This window comes from Eptatretus burgeri, chromosome 13 (genome assembly GCF_056783735.1).
Source record: "Eptatretus burgeri isolate ZD-2024b chromosome 13, Ebu_testis_v1, whole genome shotgun sequence".
NCBI classification, from domain to species: Eukaryota; Metazoa; Chordata; class Myxini; order Myxiniformes; family Myxinidae; genus Eptatretus; species Eptatretus burgeri.
In genome coordinates, this window is record NC_140973.1 from 28,501,682 (window position 1) to 28,521,467 (window position 19,786).

Genomic DNA, 19,786 nt, shown 5'->3' on the forward strand with positions numbered 1-19,786 from the left:
GTGCTGTGCATTGTGCAATGGCAGATGAAGCAGGTACAGTGGCGGGTGGCTGCTCGATATTTCTACATGCTCGCACTGGTTGTGTTCTTACCCTCACAATCTTTCTTCGAATCACCAAGGGAACGTGTTGTTTGATCCGATCAGTCAATCTTAGTGTTGTGCGGCCCACGTACCGAGCTTCACATCGGCACTTAAACTCAAAAATAACATTGCTGGTTTGTGAGGAGGGTAGCACATCATTGTTGACTGATGTCAGCAAACGGTGAGAGGTAAAGACTACTCGGGGTTGCACAGCCAGAAACGTGTTGGACACAATATGTTTGATTTGTACTTCAAACCTTCGTGATGATTGCCCTTTCAGCATGGAAAGATCAAGGGAAGTACGGTAACAAATGGTGAATGGACCTGAGGGGAAACCCATCCCCCCTCTCTCCAGGATGTGGTTGCAAACGTCAATCATCGATGAACTCTGCTCCAGCCAATGGGAGCTCGAGGTGAAGATGATGAGCCGACCAATGGGCGTTCGGATTAACTGTGACGTCATTACGGTTGAACCAATCAGCGTCTACCTTATTGAGACCTTCGTATAAAGCACGTGCCTTCACTTCCTCCTTCACTTGCTGCGATTTTTACCCTGAAGAGTGCAGCACGAAAAGCTTCGGTCACTATTATGTCGTGTTTGTTCGTATCCATATTAAAGTTCTGTAATACCAAACATCTGTATATATATATATATATATATATATATATATATATATATATATATATATATATATATATATATATATATATATATATATGGTTCTCTCTCTCTCTCTCTCTCTCTCTCTCTCTCTCTCTCTCTCTCTCTCTCTCTCTCTCTCTCTCTCTCTCTCTCTCTCTCTCTCTCTCTCTCTCTCTCTCTCTCTCTCTCTCTCTCTCTCTCTCTCGTTCCGCCTTTGGCTGCTGGTTGCATCATTGGTTGGGACGCGGCTATGCCGTTGATGTAGTGTCCCCCTTACCAGTAAACTGGTACTCATTTTGCCGAGCTCGGAAGGACGACAGGCTGAGTCAACCTCCTGGTGTATTATAATTCAGCGGCCAACGGGGCTTGAACTCAGGACCCTAGGATCCCAAGCCGCCACCCTAACCACGAAGCCAACACCCTGCTGGTTTTTGGCCCCATCTCTCAATGGTGAAGAATCACTTTAAAAATTCTAGTAGTCAGATCCGGATCCAGATCTTCACCAAAATCTAATCAGTTTGTCCTTGCCATACACCCAATCTGCCCACCAAATTTCATCCGGATCCGTGCACAACTTTTGAGATATCCTGCACATTGACAGACAGACAGACAGACAAACAAATAGACAAAGAGGGGTGAAAACATAACCTCCTTCACCTTCGGTGGTGGAGGTAATTATATTATCCGGATCCAGATATGGATATTCACCAAAACTAATCAATTTATCCTTGCCACACACTCAACCTGCCCACCAAGTTTCATCTGAATCCATCGATAACTTTACGAGATATTCTGCTCAGACAAACAAACAAATAAAATGGCCCATAGGGCCAGGACTTGAAATTCAACAAGATCGCGTACCATCGAGAATATTGAGCGATAATAGGTATTTTTGGGGTTAAACATAGTTTTTAGGGTAAACAAACAAAAAAATTAAATTAAAATACCTGTCACCTCGGTAATCCGTAACGGATGTGACCAATTTATAATCCAGTCAAAGATACTCCCCTCCTACGTTCGTGTTTCAAATTCGAAAGGAATCCGTTAAGATTTGGCAGAGACATGAATTTTTGAAAATCGGCCCATGCTAAAAGATACGGATTTTCGCGATTTTCAGGAATTTTTCCTGACCTTGACCTTTGACCTTGACATGCCAAAGGTTATAGCGTTCTATTCTGGTGGCCAATAAGTCCATTGGTGAAGTTCCACGACATTCCGACTCGAAATGCGTCCTGTAGAGCGAGACGTACACACAAACAAACAAACTGAACCGACCAAAATACTTGATAAAATCGTAGATTTCATCAAGTAACAAACAGGGGTGAAAACATAACCTCTGTCCACCTTCAGTGGTGGAGGTAATACAATTAATTTTTCCACTGTCCAACCTTTGTTAATTATTTGGCCATAAACCTAGTTGTTTTCATCTCACGAGCTGACTCACCTCCCCTCCCAAATCATTTGAGGGGTATAATGCAAGTGTTCACTAAAATCACTGTCAGAATGACACGGAAATCTAAATGCAAATTACACGATCCACTCTTCCCATTCAACGAACGCCGAGCCCATCCTAATCGTGGCACAAACAGTATTAATAGTGTCTTTCAACGTGGGAAGGTTGTCCCTTGCATGAGAACAACGAAAAGGAAGACCAAGAAGCAACCCAAAGAAGTAAAGAGCAAAGATGGAGTCATCAGGAGAAATCTGGATACGATTCGGGTTTCAGCTGCTACTCCACTACCTTCAAACCCATCCAGGCACAGCCAAGTGAGCCTTACAGAAAAAATTATGCAAAAATTCACTTCTCCTCAGAGAGATAGATAAAGAAAGAGAGAAACAGAGAGTAAAAGATAAAAGAGAAGAAAAAGCAAGAATTAGAATGAATGAAGAGAAATGTGAAAAACAAAAACAAAAATTAGAAAGAAATGTGAAAGGAACAAAGATGTCAGGAAGAACCCAGACAGGTATATTTCAGCAGTTACTCCCCAGGCTCAAACGCAGCAACATGTACAAGCTACCAGAGGTCCGTCAGTGGGGAAGCGCAGTCCACACAGCATCAGGATTTGGTACAAACATAATGAAACGGAAGACCAAGAAAGAACCCGAAGAAGTGAAGAGCAAAGATGGAGTCATCAGGAGGAACCTGGATAGGATTCTACTCTACTTCACCACCCTCAAAACCCATCCAGGAGCAGCCAAGTGAACCTTACAGAAAATAACCCATGCCCCAGTACCATTCCCAAGTCCATGCATTATGATGTACTTGACAAACTCACCGATGCCCCTATAATGAGATGGTCTCGAATACATCAAGAAAGAAGAGTGCAAGTGAGCGCAATATACGCCCGAACAAGAAGGTATATACAGAATTGTGCTACTACATGGAAAACAGCATCCTGGTTGCCATGGCAACCACTTTAGATGACGAACGTATGTCGCGACACACCGTCTCCAATCTGTACCTATGTACCAAATATGAAACGTGAAAGTTGAAAACTTTGGGAGTTAGAATGCAGACAGGAACGGACGGACGGACAGACAGACAGACAGACAGACGGACGGATGGACGACGGGTATCACATAATACGTCCATATATATATATATATATATATATATATATATATATATATATATATATATATATATATATATATATATATATATATATATATATATATATATATATATATATCGGGCGTATAAAAAGATTGTTGAGTGACCACACAATAAATATGGTAGGGCCCTGTTGGACAAATCAGGCAGACCTGTCCAAGGCACTTTGATGACAGGAAAACCACACCAAGGTACTAAATGTAGAACACTCTGAAATCACAATTCGTGCAGTTAACGAGGCACTATAGGTTCACACCATCTGCGATACCTGAGATGTCATTCACCGACACGTCATCGTGTCAAGACAAACTAAACCAAGCATTGCCAGCAGCGATTTCAATAGTTGTAGTGCACAATGGGATTATGAGACAAACCATGAGGACAGGTTAGTAGAAGCTTGAGGTGACACTAATCAATTCAGCTGAAGCATGACCTTAAGATTTTTCAGTTCATACAACAGTAGCTGTTCGAGGTGACGTATGAAATACTATTCGTACCTAATGCATCCATAATAATAGTCGTTGAGGTGAAGGTTTAAATCCAGATGTAGTCCGTACCAGAAGCGGGATTGATGGACTAAACAGCAAGATTCTCCCAGAACCAACACATCACTCACAACATCGCATAATCAACACCGAGATAAATGCGGCCATTATTCTTAAGAGTATACCGATCCACCACCATTTTGATTTCAGGATTTTAGCAGTCAATCTTAACAACGCCATTGAAAATATGCAGGTGACAATGTAAACCAATTGACGATTCGTCAAGGTTATTAAAAAGGCAGCTTCGTACCTCATGAATGCCGGAAGTATTAAATTATAGTTCAAATCTGAGATGAAGCTCAAGAATATAAGGAATACAAGAAAATGCTTGAAATAGACCAATCTACAGAGAATACCATTACAGCAGGTGATGAACTGATAACGGCAACTGTAAAGGCATGACGAGAGACTTGACAATCGCTGTGAATAAACAGACGACACACATTAGTAAGAAAGCCTGGGGAACCATATGTAGGATCAGCAACGGCCCAACCAAGGCGAGACTTCATTACAATAAAACAGCAAAGCTGATCACACATCAGCTACTTCTAAATGGGAGCGGACCTCCCTGACAGATAAAGAAGCTATAGGCAATGCTGTGACCAATGGTGCAGAGGTACCGACATGATTCAGAGAAAAAGCAATCCTTTCACAATGGGGGGGAAGTGGAACCGTTCTCAGCAACTTGAAGAATAGAAAAGCAGCTTGGATTGATGATCTATGTCATGAGCTCAACAAACACTTTGAATGAGGAAAAGTAAAAAAAAAAAGAAAGATGACTGGTTACAATGTATAATACCTGCACGAATAATCGCCATACCCCAAGACGAGTGCTGAATAAGGGTTGTGGGTATTTTGAAGATAGGGGGCAAGACCCATCTGCGGTGAAGAGCATCAGTCAGATCGTCTCTCGTTCTCTCTCTCCTCACTTATTACAAGTTAAGTTCCCAATCATACAACCCCTGGTATTATAATGCGAGTTCCCATACAAGGAACTTCAATAGAGGAGGAGGCTATTAGACCCGTGAAAGCCTGCACTATGGTTGCCAATCTCTGGTTATTTTCCTGTGCCCTATCCTTATTAAATACTTAGCTTCAAGCAAGGAAGCAGCAGGTACCATTTTTAAAGTTCTTGGTATGGCTTGGCCAGGATTTGAACCTCTGACCACCCAGACTCAGAGTGGAAGCTCCAACCATTACACTACCGAGTCTGGTATTGCAAGACAATTAATGAGACTGAAAGAAACAATTACCCAAAGCCTATAACATCAAAGCCCAAAGCCTATAACTCTCGGAGTTTCATCATGTGACTTTATAAGCGTGATGCCTCTGTAGATGTTGCATGTCTCCATTGCTTTTCCATATTAGTACAATTAGACCAGTCTGCCATTCCTCCAGAATATTACCCTCTCTCATAAACATTGAACAGCCTCATCCTCCAACTGACTCCAATCTATCCCACTGCAATTAGCATCTCCACATGCACCTCATCAATGCCTGGCACTTTCCCCCTTTTTTTTTTATCCTTTTTCACACTGTCCACACCTCTGCCTCTGTAATCTCCACTCCACAACTTCAACTTTCCCCTCCCCCCCCCCTGCTTCAGCAGCTCTTTTAAATAGTGTTCCCATACATTCAGTACTGCCCCCTTCTCTGTCACAAACCTTTTTGTTTGCAAAGTCAAGGCTCGTGGAAGAGCTGGAACGGAGAACAGTTCATGACCAAACAGAACAAAAGGAATGGTAAAAGAGGAGGAAACACCAACAGCAGGGTTGAGGGACAAAATAGAGAGAGGCTTCGGTGTTGGGAGGAACGGTGGGTATGGGAGGATGCATGGGGTGAAGATAGATACAGATGTAAACTCTTAGGAAGGAGGAGGAAATCGGGACCATACTCTGTGCAGAGCGTTGGTACTGCTTAAGCAGTCTCCTTGGCTATTGGGTACAATCCTGGACGGGTCGCCACTCCGACACAGTATACCAGCAAGCTGGCACTCATTTTGTCGACCTCGGAAGGATGACAGGCCGAATTAACCCCACCTGGTATTAATTCAACAGCTGAGTGGGATTTGAACTCAGGACCCTCGGATCCATTTGAACTCAGGACCCCCGGATCCAAAGCCCGCCGCCCCAACCATTAAGCCAACAATAGGCATAAAAACTTAGGAAGGGAGAACTGGAAACTTGGATAGAGATGGGCTTGGGGCCAATTAATGGCGTAGAAAAGAGATCTCCATCCTTGATCACCACCCCCCATTTTATGTCCTTACCATTTTAATTTGTTTTATATATTTTATCGATCATCTTGTTCCCACCCTCCTATTCTAGCTTGCTGTGCAGGTCTGCTTCCATTCCATTCCTTGTCGCACTCACAGCTCTTTGCTGCTTTCTTCTTCTACCCATGCAAGTGCAATAATCTTGCATTCGGTTGTCCTCTGTTATTCTCTATCCTCTTCCAAATCTCCTTTTCACAGACTACCTTTGCTACTTCCACTGTCCACCATACCTGGTTTTTATCCCTTGTCACTGTGCCCTTTCCCAATGTTCTTCCACACAAATCTTCTGCAACTCCCATAAACGCCTCTCTGTACTTTTTCCACTCATTGTCCAGACCCCTGGCTTCCTTGCGAAGTTCCTCATACTTTGCTTTCATCCTCGTCTTGCACTCTCCAATGACATTATCTTGTATTCCCACCACTTCTGGCCATGGTATTTGTTTCCCTCCTTTTCTGCATGTGCATAACAAACTTGTGCCGAGTTCTGAAATGTTCTGCTGCCACCACCTTGCAGTCCTTAATCCTCGACAGCTGGTGCTTCCTGACTTTCAACAAATCCAATTATGTCTTGTGCTACACACTCCTGGATGTAAAATTGTGGCTTTCCCACTACTGCAAGAACAAACCAGCTACAGCTAGACCATTTCTCGCCACCAGCAAACCAGATCTCGACTCTCTATTCCATGTTCCCCATCCAAATCTGCCAACACGCTCCTCTCCACCAATCCCACATGCACGTTGAAGTCACCTGCAATGCATAGCACCACCTCCAGCTAAACAATTCCCATCAACCTCTCCAGAACTTACGCTTTTCTGCCTCAGTCCTTCACGACTGTGGCTCGTATACCGACGTAACACACATCACAACCTGTAACATCTGTCAAATAAGTGGGGAACTTTTTTTGCGAAGCGGGCAAAAAAGTGGGGGCACTGTCCATCATTACTTGATCTCTGCAGTTCAGCTCACAGCTATATAACCTCCTCAGCCCCCCCCCTCTCCTTGGGATTTATGCCCATGCTTCTTGGCCTCACCATCAACCATGTCCTGTACTGTTCCTGTTGGACCATGTTGAAATCCTGTCCTCAAGAAGAAAATGGCCTAAACGTCTTCTTTGTTTTTTTTTTGGTTACACCGTCTGACTCGTGGAGGAGCTGAAACACACACACACACACACACACACACACACACACACACACACACACACACACACACACACACACACACACACACACACACACACACACACACACACACCACCAGAGTCAATTCAGCCAAACACAGCCACTGAGCTTGAGGGAAGTGATGCAACTTCGCAGAGCACTCAAGGTACTAGCAACGGCATTTTTATGGTGTCACATCTCTTCGCATTCGGCAGGACAATGAAGGATAAATTTCCATTTTTAATTGGATTAGATTTGTCCGTGATCTATCCTTTAAATGCTGAGCATCAAGGATGGAGCACATTCAATTTTTAGTGTTTGGTATGACTCTGACGGGGTTGGAAATGAGCCACCGACCACCCAGATTCAGACTAGATGCTCCTCCATTATTCAATCATTATCCCACTATCAATCTTCTGCAGACTCATGTTATTCCTTGGTGATCTTCAGCTCCTTATAACATACAAGGCATTCGTGAAAAGTTCTATGGAGTATGTCTTCACAATAACTTGGGTCAGAGTTCCAGAAATGCATACCAGAAATGTATTCCATGCACCAACATCACATCTGGAATTTTTAGATCATGTTAATGTCAAAACTGAGGATCATTCGCATAACCAAAGAGGATACTGAGAATCAAGGTGTGCAGCTTTCCTACCACTGGTAGATTGCAGGACTGTTTCTCTACCTATTCTGGTGCTTTATCAACCATTATTTCATTAATCTGCCCCCACTTAAACTCTGCTTGGATAAGCACGCTCATCATCCAACCGACTCCTTGTTTGTCTATCCAAATCTAGGTTGATAAATCACCTTCATTCCTAAGTTCCTATTTTTTTCCTGTTTGTGAAATAATTTTCCAGATTTCAGTTTAAGATTTTAGCTCACCATCACATCGGTTATATTTAATCCCATGTTTAATTCTCAACTTTGTTAATCTCGCTAGTTTTATTCTCATCCCATATCATGACCTTCGACTTGACCTTCTGTTCCTACAATCATTATGAATACTCCTTTAACCTCGACTATTCAGCTCTTCCATGAGCCGAGATATCGGTATTAAAAAGGCACTGTGTGTTCGATTGAGCAAGAGGTTGTGGATTCTTTATGAAAGACCAGTGCCAGATTGTTTGGCAAAACAACCTGTGCCACACGCTATGTATAGAGCGTTGGTGCGGCCGAAGAAGTTTCCTGGCAAGGGTGATACTGGGTGGTTTGCCATTGCCTTCCCAACATTGTTTGTCCAGGCTCTATTCTTTTAAATACTAAGCATCAAGCAAGGAAGCAGCAAGTACCAGACAAAAAGTCTTTGGGATGACTCGGCCAGAGTTTGAACCACAAACCTCCCAGACTCAGATCAGAAGTTTGAACCACAAACCTCCCAGACTCAGAGCAGATGCTTTAACCATTACACCAGCGAGTTGTTTGCCAAAAGTGATAGATTACAGTGAAGGTGATGCATTATTTCATTCCTAATATGGTTATGCATTATTTCAATACAAACGTTGGGAAATATAAACGGAAAGCCGAACAGTCGGATGAAAATCGTCGGAATTTCCTGCTGTAAACGGTGTGCCCTGGGTTGTGAAAAGCTGTTTCTGCAGCACTGGGAGAGTGGTTACTCAGAAATTTAATGGAAATCCATGAGTGAAAGCTCTGGGGTATAAATGTCATGAAGTAAACAGTTGTGAATAAAAGATAAAATGAAATCCAGCCTCAAATTCACCACAAGGAAATAGGATTATGTTAAAATATAATAATGAAGCCAATTCATATGCTAATTTGCTTAATTTGGGTTAAAAACATTTAAATGATAATGTATGTTTATACTACTAACAGTAAAATGTGTTCATGTAGAAGCCATTTTGGAACACTTCCAGAAACCTTGACACAGGCAATGAAGGGCGACATTTGAAAGGACAATCCTTTACACTTTGGGTGATTTATGGTCTGTGGCCCAGGCCAATTTCTATAAATCACTGCATTACGGTCAGATTGTTAAAGCACTGCATGGCTAAAGCGTTCAACTGATGTAGCCTGGCCAGCATTACAACAAAAGGTGTGCCATCATTGTGACGTAGCCTGGCACTGACACTGCAGGCTCACCATATAAAGGCTGACGACGGCATCATAAATTTTCATGTACACGTTTTTGGCATGGAATATTGCTGTGACACCTTCTGGAGGAAGGTAAGACAGCTGTGAGTCCGAACACATGAGATATTGACCTGCGGGTTGGATCTTCATTGAGTCACGAGGCTTTGGATGAGTGGCAGGACCTCATAGTTGCATGCAATACAAATAGCGTCAAATGCTGCAAAAAATTTCACAGAGTAAAATTTTTCAACGACTGATGATTTATGATTATTGTGATTTTACTAACTTGGAAGTTTCGTCAACTAATAATGACTGATAAATCAACTTGATTGACTGCCAGGATAGTCTAGAGGTATGCACACTCCCCTCTAAAATATCGAGCCTGGGTTTGAATCTCGACCAAGCTATAAACCGTCATCCTGGAGTTTCGCATGCAGCGTGAGGCAACAATGTGTGTGCCATTCCCGGATTGACATTAAACTGGGAGTCCTGTCTGTCAGCATTAGTTGTGTGATGTTGAAGACCCAATGGTGCCCTTTGTGAAGAGGAGGCGAGCTATCGCCGGCACCTGTGCTAATCTGCAGGGGGAACTACACCAGTGGCACAGCTGCACCCCCAGCAAAATTACGATATCCACAGCCATGTGCTGCATATGAAAGAAGAAGAGGAAGGATAAGAATAACAAAAAAAAGTTACGTCGATGAGAAAGTATTACATTGGGAAACTATTTACATTAATTTGTTATCCTCCCTTGTAATGCCACATCCAAAAGACAGATGGAAGAACAGACAATGAATGTGAGATTTTCAGCATTAACGATGATATCGATCAACTTGCAAGACTCACCGACACTTGAGCGAATAATTTCAAAGTCAGCATTGTGCCCCACCAGATCATACTGGAGCAAGCTTGAAGAATTTTGAGGAATGTCCACAGATGTGTTGTTTCCCTTTTTCCAGGTGTACAATATCTCTGAGAGTGGGTAGGCATCTGAAAGACAAAAACGAAAGCAGACCTGAATAAATATGACAATGATCATGATAATAAATAATACTGTTGATAATAATAACAATGTTTACAGAGTAATCAAATGAAGCATATGTCATCATCTGCTCCACTTTACCCCAGTTTCCCTTTAAAGGAACAAACTTGGGGCTGGGCTGCAGATGCAACAAAACACATGAAAAGGTAAATAAAGACAAACATCCTGGCAGAAGAAAATGCCACATAAACATCGTATTAAATCGAATTCATGCGTTCAGTTTGATGTGAGCGTCATACATGGCTATGCATTGCCAGTCATAATAGCTTGCTTATATCTTAGGTGAACATCAAAAACAACCATCATTCATGTCGGCGGCTCTTTCAGTTCAATAGGGAAGAAGCTCTTTCATCTCATTCCATATTCAACGAGAACGACACTCGGTAGTGTGCTTACCTCCACCAGGCTGAACACTGAATAGTTTACGTTTTGTATCCCACTGATAGGCCGGATCTGCATTCGGACCTGAACCAAAATCTAATCGGCTTGTTCTTTTCACATACCTAACTCATCCACCTAGTTTTGCCATAACGTATCTTAAACTTTTTGAGATATCATGTTATATATTGCTTTTGGCCCAATCTCTCAATGGGGTAGAATCACTTAAAACAATTATCATATCTGGATACCGATCCAGATCTTCACCAAAATCTCATCAATTCGTCCTGGTTACACACCCAACATGTCCACCAAGTTTCGTCGGAATCCATCCATAACCTTTTGAGATATTGTGATATATAAATATAGATACTAGTGCATGCCCGTAGGTGCAAACCAAAAAAAGAAAACTTTCAAACCGTGTGCCAGAAACAACAACCACACAGGCCGTTCCTTCGCTCTCACGTGACTGTACGTGCAAAAAAAAAAAAAAATTTCAAACCAGAAACGACAACTACACAGGCCGTTCCTTCGCTCTCGCGTTCTCACGACAACCACACTTCCACACACAGAGTTCATTAAAATCCAAATTAAAATCAAGTTTACCTCCCTGTCTTTGCTTGCTATGACATTCGCTGCCACCCGTGACGTCATCGTCGGCCGGCCGCGCACCGGCTTACGCAGCCATGCTTACGCAGCAACGTGTCATGTCATTTGTTGGTAAATAAATGGCTGCAGCAACGTGTCATGTCATTGGTTGTTAAATAAATGGCCATAACCTGGGAAGCACTTGTCCGATTAATATCAAGACTTGAAAAGGCACATCCTCAGGTCCCCAGCAATATACCTGGTAAGTTTCAATGAGATCGGACCAGTGGTTGTCGGGAAACAGCGGTCTCACACACACACACACACACACACACACACACACACACACACACACACACACACACAGCTGGAATTATAGCTACTAGTACGAGCCTGTAGGTGCGTGCCAGTATGTGCAGCCTCTGTGGTTTTTTTTATTTTTTTATTTTTTTTTATTCTCTCTCTCTCTCTCTCTCTCTCTCTCTCTCTCTCTCTCTCTTTCTCTCTCTCTTTCTCTTTCTCTCTCTCTCTCTCTCTCTCTTTCTCTCTCTCTCTCTCTCTCTCTCTCTCTCTGACCTCGAAAAGGCACATCCGCAGGTCCCCAGCAATATTCCTGGCAAGTTTCAATCGTGCAAAAGAAATAATAAAAAAATAAATAAATAAATACATAAACATTAATTGTGATGTCATTCGTGACGTCATAGCAGATGTGTCCTGTCATTGGTCGACAGATAAATGTCCGTAACTTGGGAACCGCTCGTCCGATTAATATCAAACCTTGAAAAGCACATCCGCGGGGCCCCGGCAATATTCCTGGCAAGTTTCAATCAGATCGGACCGGCGGTCGTCGAGAAACGGCGGTCACAGACAGACAGACAGACAGACATTGCTGGAATTATATATATATATATATATATATATATATATATATATATATATATATATATATATATATATATATATATATTTGGCCTATCTCCCAATGGTGAAGCATCACTTGAAAATTTTTCGAATCTGGATCCGGATTCAGATCTTCACCAAAATCGAATCAATTCGTCCTGGTTACACAACCAACATGTCCACCAAGTTTCGTCCGAATATGTCCATAACCTTTTGAGATATCCTGCTCACAGAGAGTCAGACAAACAAACAGACAGGGGTGAAAATATAACACAACATCCACCTTCAGTGACTGAGGTAATATAACAGGGTTGGTCTGTTAGTGTTCCCATTTGAGCCCCTGCGTAGGAAGCAGGTTTACCAGCATCAAATTCCATATCATATTTTGTCAATTGTCCATTAATGTCCTTGTAATATACGTAAAGGAAATCAGATGTCAGCTAAGGTCTTTGTCCAGTTTGTGATATATCTACAAGCTCCTCAATGAGCCTTTGTTCAACATATAAGTGTTGACACTTCAATAACACAAACTTATCATGAAACAATGACAACCCTCTGTCAACCCTCGACTGATTCTGAAACTGCACCAGATGGCATCAGCTCACGTGTCCTAAAAACATGCTCTGCAGCTCTTGCACATCATCTTTCTGCTCTTTTCACCCCATCATTTTCCTGAGGTCATTTTCCATCTGCTTGGAAATCAGCCAACATCACTGCATTATGTAAAAAGGTGCAATAAACAATCCCATTAACAACAGACCTATCAGCTTACTTCCAATAAATCAGCAAAGTCATGGAACCCATCTTCGCAGTTGATGTGAAAACCTTCCCTTTCTCCAATGGCCTCGTCTCAGATCACCAATTTGGATTCATACTTGGTCACTCCACCTTGGACATGCTGTTTCTACTCACCCAACAATGGATGGACACCCTCAATGTCTGACATGAGATCAGGGCCGTCTCTATAGATACAGTATCTCTTGCTTTCGAAACAGTCTGGCATCCCACCTTGCACTCCAAACTATCTGCCTATGGCATCCAAGGCCAACTCCACACAAGGCTTACTGACTTCCTCTACTGTCGTAGCCAATGTGTGGTGATCAACGGGATCCTTTAACCTCCTCTCCCTGGAAAGGCTGGAGTATCCCAAGACAGTGTTTTGGGCATATTCCTCTTCCTGATATTCATCAATTATCTCTATGACTCTGAAAAATCCCCTATATCGATTTGCTGATGACTCCACCCTCTGCCATTATATCCCTCATCCTTCAGATAGGCAGGCAGTGGCCTCTTCCCTCTCTGCAGACCTTGACAAAATCACATGCTAGTCAAACACTTTGAATATATCAGTCAATCCAGAAATATCTCACACTCTCACTCTCTTAGAAAGGACCGGCTGGCAAACTCTCCTACCTACTTTCTTAACAATCCTTTTGAGGAAGTACCATCATCTGGGTCTCACTATTAGCCATGATTTTCTTGGGCAAACCACACTTTGAGGTTGGCCTCCAAAGCCAGTCACTGACTGGGCATCCTCCGTCGTACAAAGTCTTTCCTTGGCACAGCTGAACTCGGTATACATCTACCAAGGCCTTCATCCACAAAAAGGAGCATTGCTCTCCATTCTGGACTGGTTCCCCTGCCTTGCTCAGCTTAATGCCGTGGGAAACCAAAGCCTTCATGATTATTGGAACCTCCTGCAATGAAACTGAATCAATGGGCCAATCACCCTTCCATCACCGACAGGTCGGTGGTCTCTTTGTGTTCTACCTCCCTTTGCTGTTTCCATGTTTTGCCCCCCCCATCCCCCTCCCAAGTTTATGTAGGGTGCACGCAGTCAACCATCAACCTCCTTCTGGTGAAACTCCCAAAATCCAGAATCACCACTCATCTCCACACATTCATTCATATTTTTTCCTGGCTGTTGTGGAAGCAGCTTCCACATTCTCTTCAATCTTATCCTTCCCTCCAGGTCTTCAAGACTCCTGTTCACCACCTTCTCAGATCACCCCCCCCCATCCAAAACCACGATCTTTTCTTCCCCCATTTAATCCCACCCCACCTCCTTCCAAATTTGCAGTTTTTTCTTCCCGAGAGTCTGCATCTGTATCCACATTGTCCACCTAATGCATCCTGTCCTACCCATCTCTCCCCCCCCCCTCTTTCCACTGTTCCTTTTGTTCTGTTACATTCTGGTCCGTTCAGTGTTCTCGCTCCTCCACGAGACTTGAACTTGTATACAAAAAATTAGCTGGCCAAGAAAATACAAAAAGTTGTATATAAAATATTTCTTTTAAAATAAATGTAATTTTTTTATTTTTATGCTGCATCACAAATTATTAATAAGGGTGATTATAGTTAGTGATTACAGTGTATGTTCCATGGAATGTAAGGTATAGTCACACGATCTCTAGAACAGCATTCTTCAACATCGCAACGTCACCAGATATGCCTCCGCCCACATTATTATCACACTACACATACTTGTACCAAGTTTGATTTAAATCCTTGAACCCAGATTCTAAATATTAAATAATTCTGCCTGCCAGACCATGCGTCCGATCAGGGTTAAATTAAAAAATATATATTCCCATGTGGACGAGATCATAACTATGAAGTTTCACATTGATTGATAAGTGGTTCAAGAGAAATGTATTTTTAAAGATTTTTGTTCAATCCAATGTGGCTGCCAGACGATGTGACCTATTAATTATTTGAGAACACCTTGGTATCCCCAACGCTTGGGGAACAGGTGGGTGATGTTTCCCATTAATCTGCCAAGCTGTTCTGGAGAAGAAGATTATTAAAGGTTTATTCTTCAAAAACAATCATCACTGCAAAATCATTTGCCCTATGGTTGGTCATCAATATGTGGAGAACGTTTTGTTCCTCATGGATTGGCAATTATACCTGTAAAGTTTCACCTCAATCTGTTCAGCCGTTTTGGAGGATATTTTTGAAGGTTTTATGTTAAAAAAAAATGGCTGCTGAACCATATGACCGATGATGTCATCAATTCCCCCCCATACAATTTAGCCCGAGATGACCCTCAAAAATTTTCATACAACTCAGATAAAGCGTTCGATGTTTGCAATTTTGATGTCATAACGAAGCCACAATTATTCCCTATGACATCATCAAAAAAAAATCACACTTATTCCCCATGGGGAGTACTCGACGTGTACCAAGTTTCAATTTGTTCCATAGAGGAGATTCGGAGATGTAGAGGTCCAATTTTTTTTCTTTTTTCCAACATGGCTGCCACACCACATAACTTATGATGTCATAATTATCATAAAACATTCTACATGAGTAGTCGCACCGATGGTGAAAATATTGCGTCAATCGGATAAGCGGTTGCAGAGAAAACAGAAAAATTAGCATGGACGGACGTATGGACGTACGGACGGACGGACAACTCGAAAACATAATGCCTCTGGTGACTTCATAAGCAGAGGCATAACAAAGGGTAGCGTTAGTATGAGTCAATGCCAAACTTGATGTCTACTCAGAATCACATGAGCAAGTTTAATGTGGACAGGTGTATAAAATCAAGCATACAGTAAGCCAAAGGTATATTTTAAGATTACGTGGAAAGTGATTCTGCACTTTGTGATGACTCAATAACATATGCAACTTTCTGGAACTTTTAACCTGCAAATGATGGCAAGACACAGCAGGAAGAAACATTCCATTTTTATTATCCGTATGGTTTTTCTTTGTAAGTTTTTATCATGAATAATTTTGTGGTATCATTTTGCTGTAGAGAATTTGCTAGCCAATGTTGGTGCTATCTTATCGTTGCTTTGTGTTTACTTGCATGGTTTCTCCGCTTTTGCCTTTACTCTGTTTTCTCATGTCTCAACAAACTGGAACACACAAATAGTTCCATTGCTCTGGCAATTATGTTATTGTTAACTCACCAAATCCAGTTGTCTCCTCTGCATTTCACATTTTTTAAAACTCCGTTTTTCCACTTTGAACCTGAGCATGATATATGTCATTATCGATCGCTCCCTCAAAACATATGTATTTAGTTTGAGTAAGTTTGTGGACCACGGATGAAACATCATCTGATTGTATCTGCTCTTTCTTAGTTTAAATTTTATGAAATATATATATATATATATATATATATATATACAGTATATTTATACAGTATATATGTATGTATGTATGTATGTATGTATGTATGTATGTATGTATGTATATATATATATATATATATATACATACATATATACATACACAGACGTATAGATGTACACATACACGACATAGCCAAAAGTATGCGGACACCCTTTCTAATTAGTCGATTTGGCTATTTCAGCCACACCAATTGCTGACAGGTGTATAAAATCAAGCACACAGCCATGCAATGTCCTGAGACAAACATTGGCTGTAGAATGGGCTGTACTGAAGAGATCAGTGACTTTCAACATGGCACAGTTATAGCATGCCACCTTTCCAACAAGTCAGTCTGTCAAATTTCTGCCCTGCGAGAGCTGCCCCAGTCAACTGCAAGTGCCATAGCCTGGTGTTGGCTTAGCGGCTTGGGTGATGGCTTGGGATCCAAGGGTCCTGAGTTCGGGCCCTGTACCCCACTGAATTAACACCAGGGGGTTGATTCAGTCTGTCATCCTTCCGAGGTCGGCGAAATGAGCACCAGTATACTTGTAATAGTATACATAACTGCGTGCCTAACCAATGAAGCAACCAGTAGCCAAAAAAGCAGCACTATGGGAACTGTAAGTGCTGTTATTGTGAAGTGGAAACGTCGAGGAGCAACAACAGCTCAGCCGTGAAGTGGTAGACCGCACAAGCTCACAGAACGGGATCTCGATCTGTTCAGTGGTGATTGAGTGCTGAATCGAGTGCTGATCGAGCGATCGAGTTCTGAAGTGCGTAGCGGAGAAAAATCATCTGTTGTCGGTTGCAACACTCACTACTGAGATCCAAACTGACTCTGGCAGTAATGTCAGCATAGGCATTGTTCATCGGAGCTTCATGAAATGGGATTCCATGGCCGAGCAGCCGCAGACAAGCCTAAGATCACCATGCGCAATACCAAGTGTCAGCTGTAGTGGTGTAAAGCTCACCGTCATTGGACTCTCGAGCAGTGGAAACGCATTCTCTGGAGTGATGAATCACGCTTCACCATCTGGCAGTCCAACGGACGAATCTGGGGTTGGCGGATGCCAGGAGAACGCTACCTGCCCGAATGCACACTGTAAAATTGGGTGGATGAGGAATAATGGTATGTGGCTGTTTTACATGGTTCAGGATAGGCCCTGAGTTCCAGTGAAGGGAAATCTTTATGCGACAGCATACAATGACATGCTAGACGATTCTGTGCTTCAAACTTTGTGGCAACAGTTTGGGTAAGGCCCTTTCCTGTTTCAGCATGACAATGCCCCCGTGCACAAAGCGAGATCCATACAGAAATGGTTTGTCGAGATCAGTGTGGAAGAAGCTGACTGGCCTGCACAGAGCCCTGACCTCAACCCCAAACACCTTTGGGATGAATTGGAACGCCGACTCTGAGCCAGACCGAATCACCAAACATCAGTGTCTGACCTCACCAATGCTCTTATGGCTGAATGGAAGCTAATCCACACAGCAATATTCCAACATCGAGTGGAAAGCCTTCCCAGAAGAGTGGGGATTATAGCAGCAAAGTGAGGACCAACTCCATTTTAATGCCCATGATTTTGGAATGAGATGTTGGACGAGCAGGTATCCACATACTTTTGGCCATGTTGTATATATCTCTCTATCTATGTGTATATATATATATATATATATATATATATATATATATATATATATATATATATATATATATATATATATATATATATATATATATATATATATATATATATATTGTTGCGAATTTGGAAGCTTACTGCACATAACAGCCAGGTCCTATAGATCAGCTATGTCGGTAAGTATGTGTTTCTAGTTAGGGTCCCGTCCTATGTTTAATGGGTGATTAATTGTACGTGCGCTGTGAGTTATTTTGATAGTTAGGATTTAAATTACCAACAACAACAACAACGACACCTGCCCTCGCTTCCTTCCACCATCATCCACCGGCACCATTGCACGCATGCGTGTCAGCACGTACGTGGGCGGAGTCCAGTGTGCTCGGTGGGGTTTCTCTGGACGTTGGAGTGCTGGCTTCGCCCCAATATGGGCACAAGCGTTGCGCTCTGGCTTGGCTCCAAATATGGGCATAGAGCGTTCACTCTGCCCAATGAGGGAGTGTGAGTGTGGGATAAGAGAAGCGTGCGTGGGCAAAACATGGGAGAGTTGAGTGGTTGTCTTCTGGTCTTCGAAAGAGAGTAGAGTGGTTGTCTTCGGTCTTCGGACGTCTGGTGGTCTTCTGAAGCCAGTCGTCACCTTCCTGGGGTCCCGCCAACAGAGCGTCTTCTCTTGTGGCCTGTGTGTCTGTGAGCTTGTCCCGTGGGGATCGCCTGCCTGGGCTTGGAGCGGCATTGTGTGGCTGGTTTGAGTCCTGCCACACCGGATCGTCGAAGACCACACAAGGCGGAAAGGTCCAAGAATAGGCTCTGACCTCCTGCTCGCCTTTCCTCGAGATGGAGGCCTCCAATAAAGACCTGACTGGTGCGTTTCTTTTTGGGTGTACATGTGTGTGTGTGTTTGTGGCCCAGTCTATTAAGTAAAGCTGCATAAGTGCTTGTACATAAATTGCTATTCCTTCATTATTCGGTTAACTCTGCCTTCTTGCGTGCTCCCCTGCCCCATTATAAATAAATATCCCTTTTGTTAAATGTTCCAGCTCGTTTTTGTGTTCCTTTCATTGGCTTGGCACGGTGTGTATTGAGAAATAGCGAGGCCGCTCGGGCCGGTAAATTGTTCATTTGGTCCGACGGGCCTTGGTAATCTCCGCTCGGGTTACACACGGTTCGGGCGCGGTTGCTGCTTATTCCGCTCGAGGTCCATCGAGGGTGTGAATTCCCTGGTAGCTTTGTCCACGTGGGTAATTAGGTATATTGAAGTTTGGCAATTGACCCTACACCACACGGTCGAATTATTGGCGATTCATGGTCCAGTAAGGGACCTGTGCCTTTTGGACTTATTCAAAAGGCACGACGTCAATTCCGGTGCGTTCGGTGCAGCCGACTCGACTGCTCCCTCGAGCGGTCGTGCTCGCCACCGATACCCGGCTCCTTAACAACATATATATATATATATATATATATATATATATATATATATATATATATACATATATATATATATATATATATATATACATATATATATATATATATATATATATATATATATATATATATATATATATATATATATATATATATATATATATATATATATATATATATATATATATATATACGAGGAGCCGCGAGGAGGAGTGATGTAAGGGACACATCGGCCATTTTGGAGTTAATGCCATATAGCACTATTTTAA

At 42.4% G+C, this 19,786-nt stretch overlaps 1 protein-coding gene across 4 annotated transcripts in view; it reads right to left on the bottom strand.

Moving 5' to 3' along the window:
• Positions 1–19,786, bottom strand: part of GABRA6 (gamma-aminobutyric acid type A receptor subunit alpha6) — a 453,203-nt gene that overhangs the window by 55,736 nt on the left and 377,681 nt on the right. For all 4 annotated transcript variants that reach the window (XM_085851838.1, XM_085851839.1, XM_085851837.1 and 1 more), the window contains one exon: positions 10,263–10,406. In XM_085851838.1, coding sequence (XP_085707964.1) covers positions 10,263–10,406 — 144 coding nt within the window. The remainder of the gene's footprint in view (positions 1–10,262; positions 10,407–19,786) is intronic.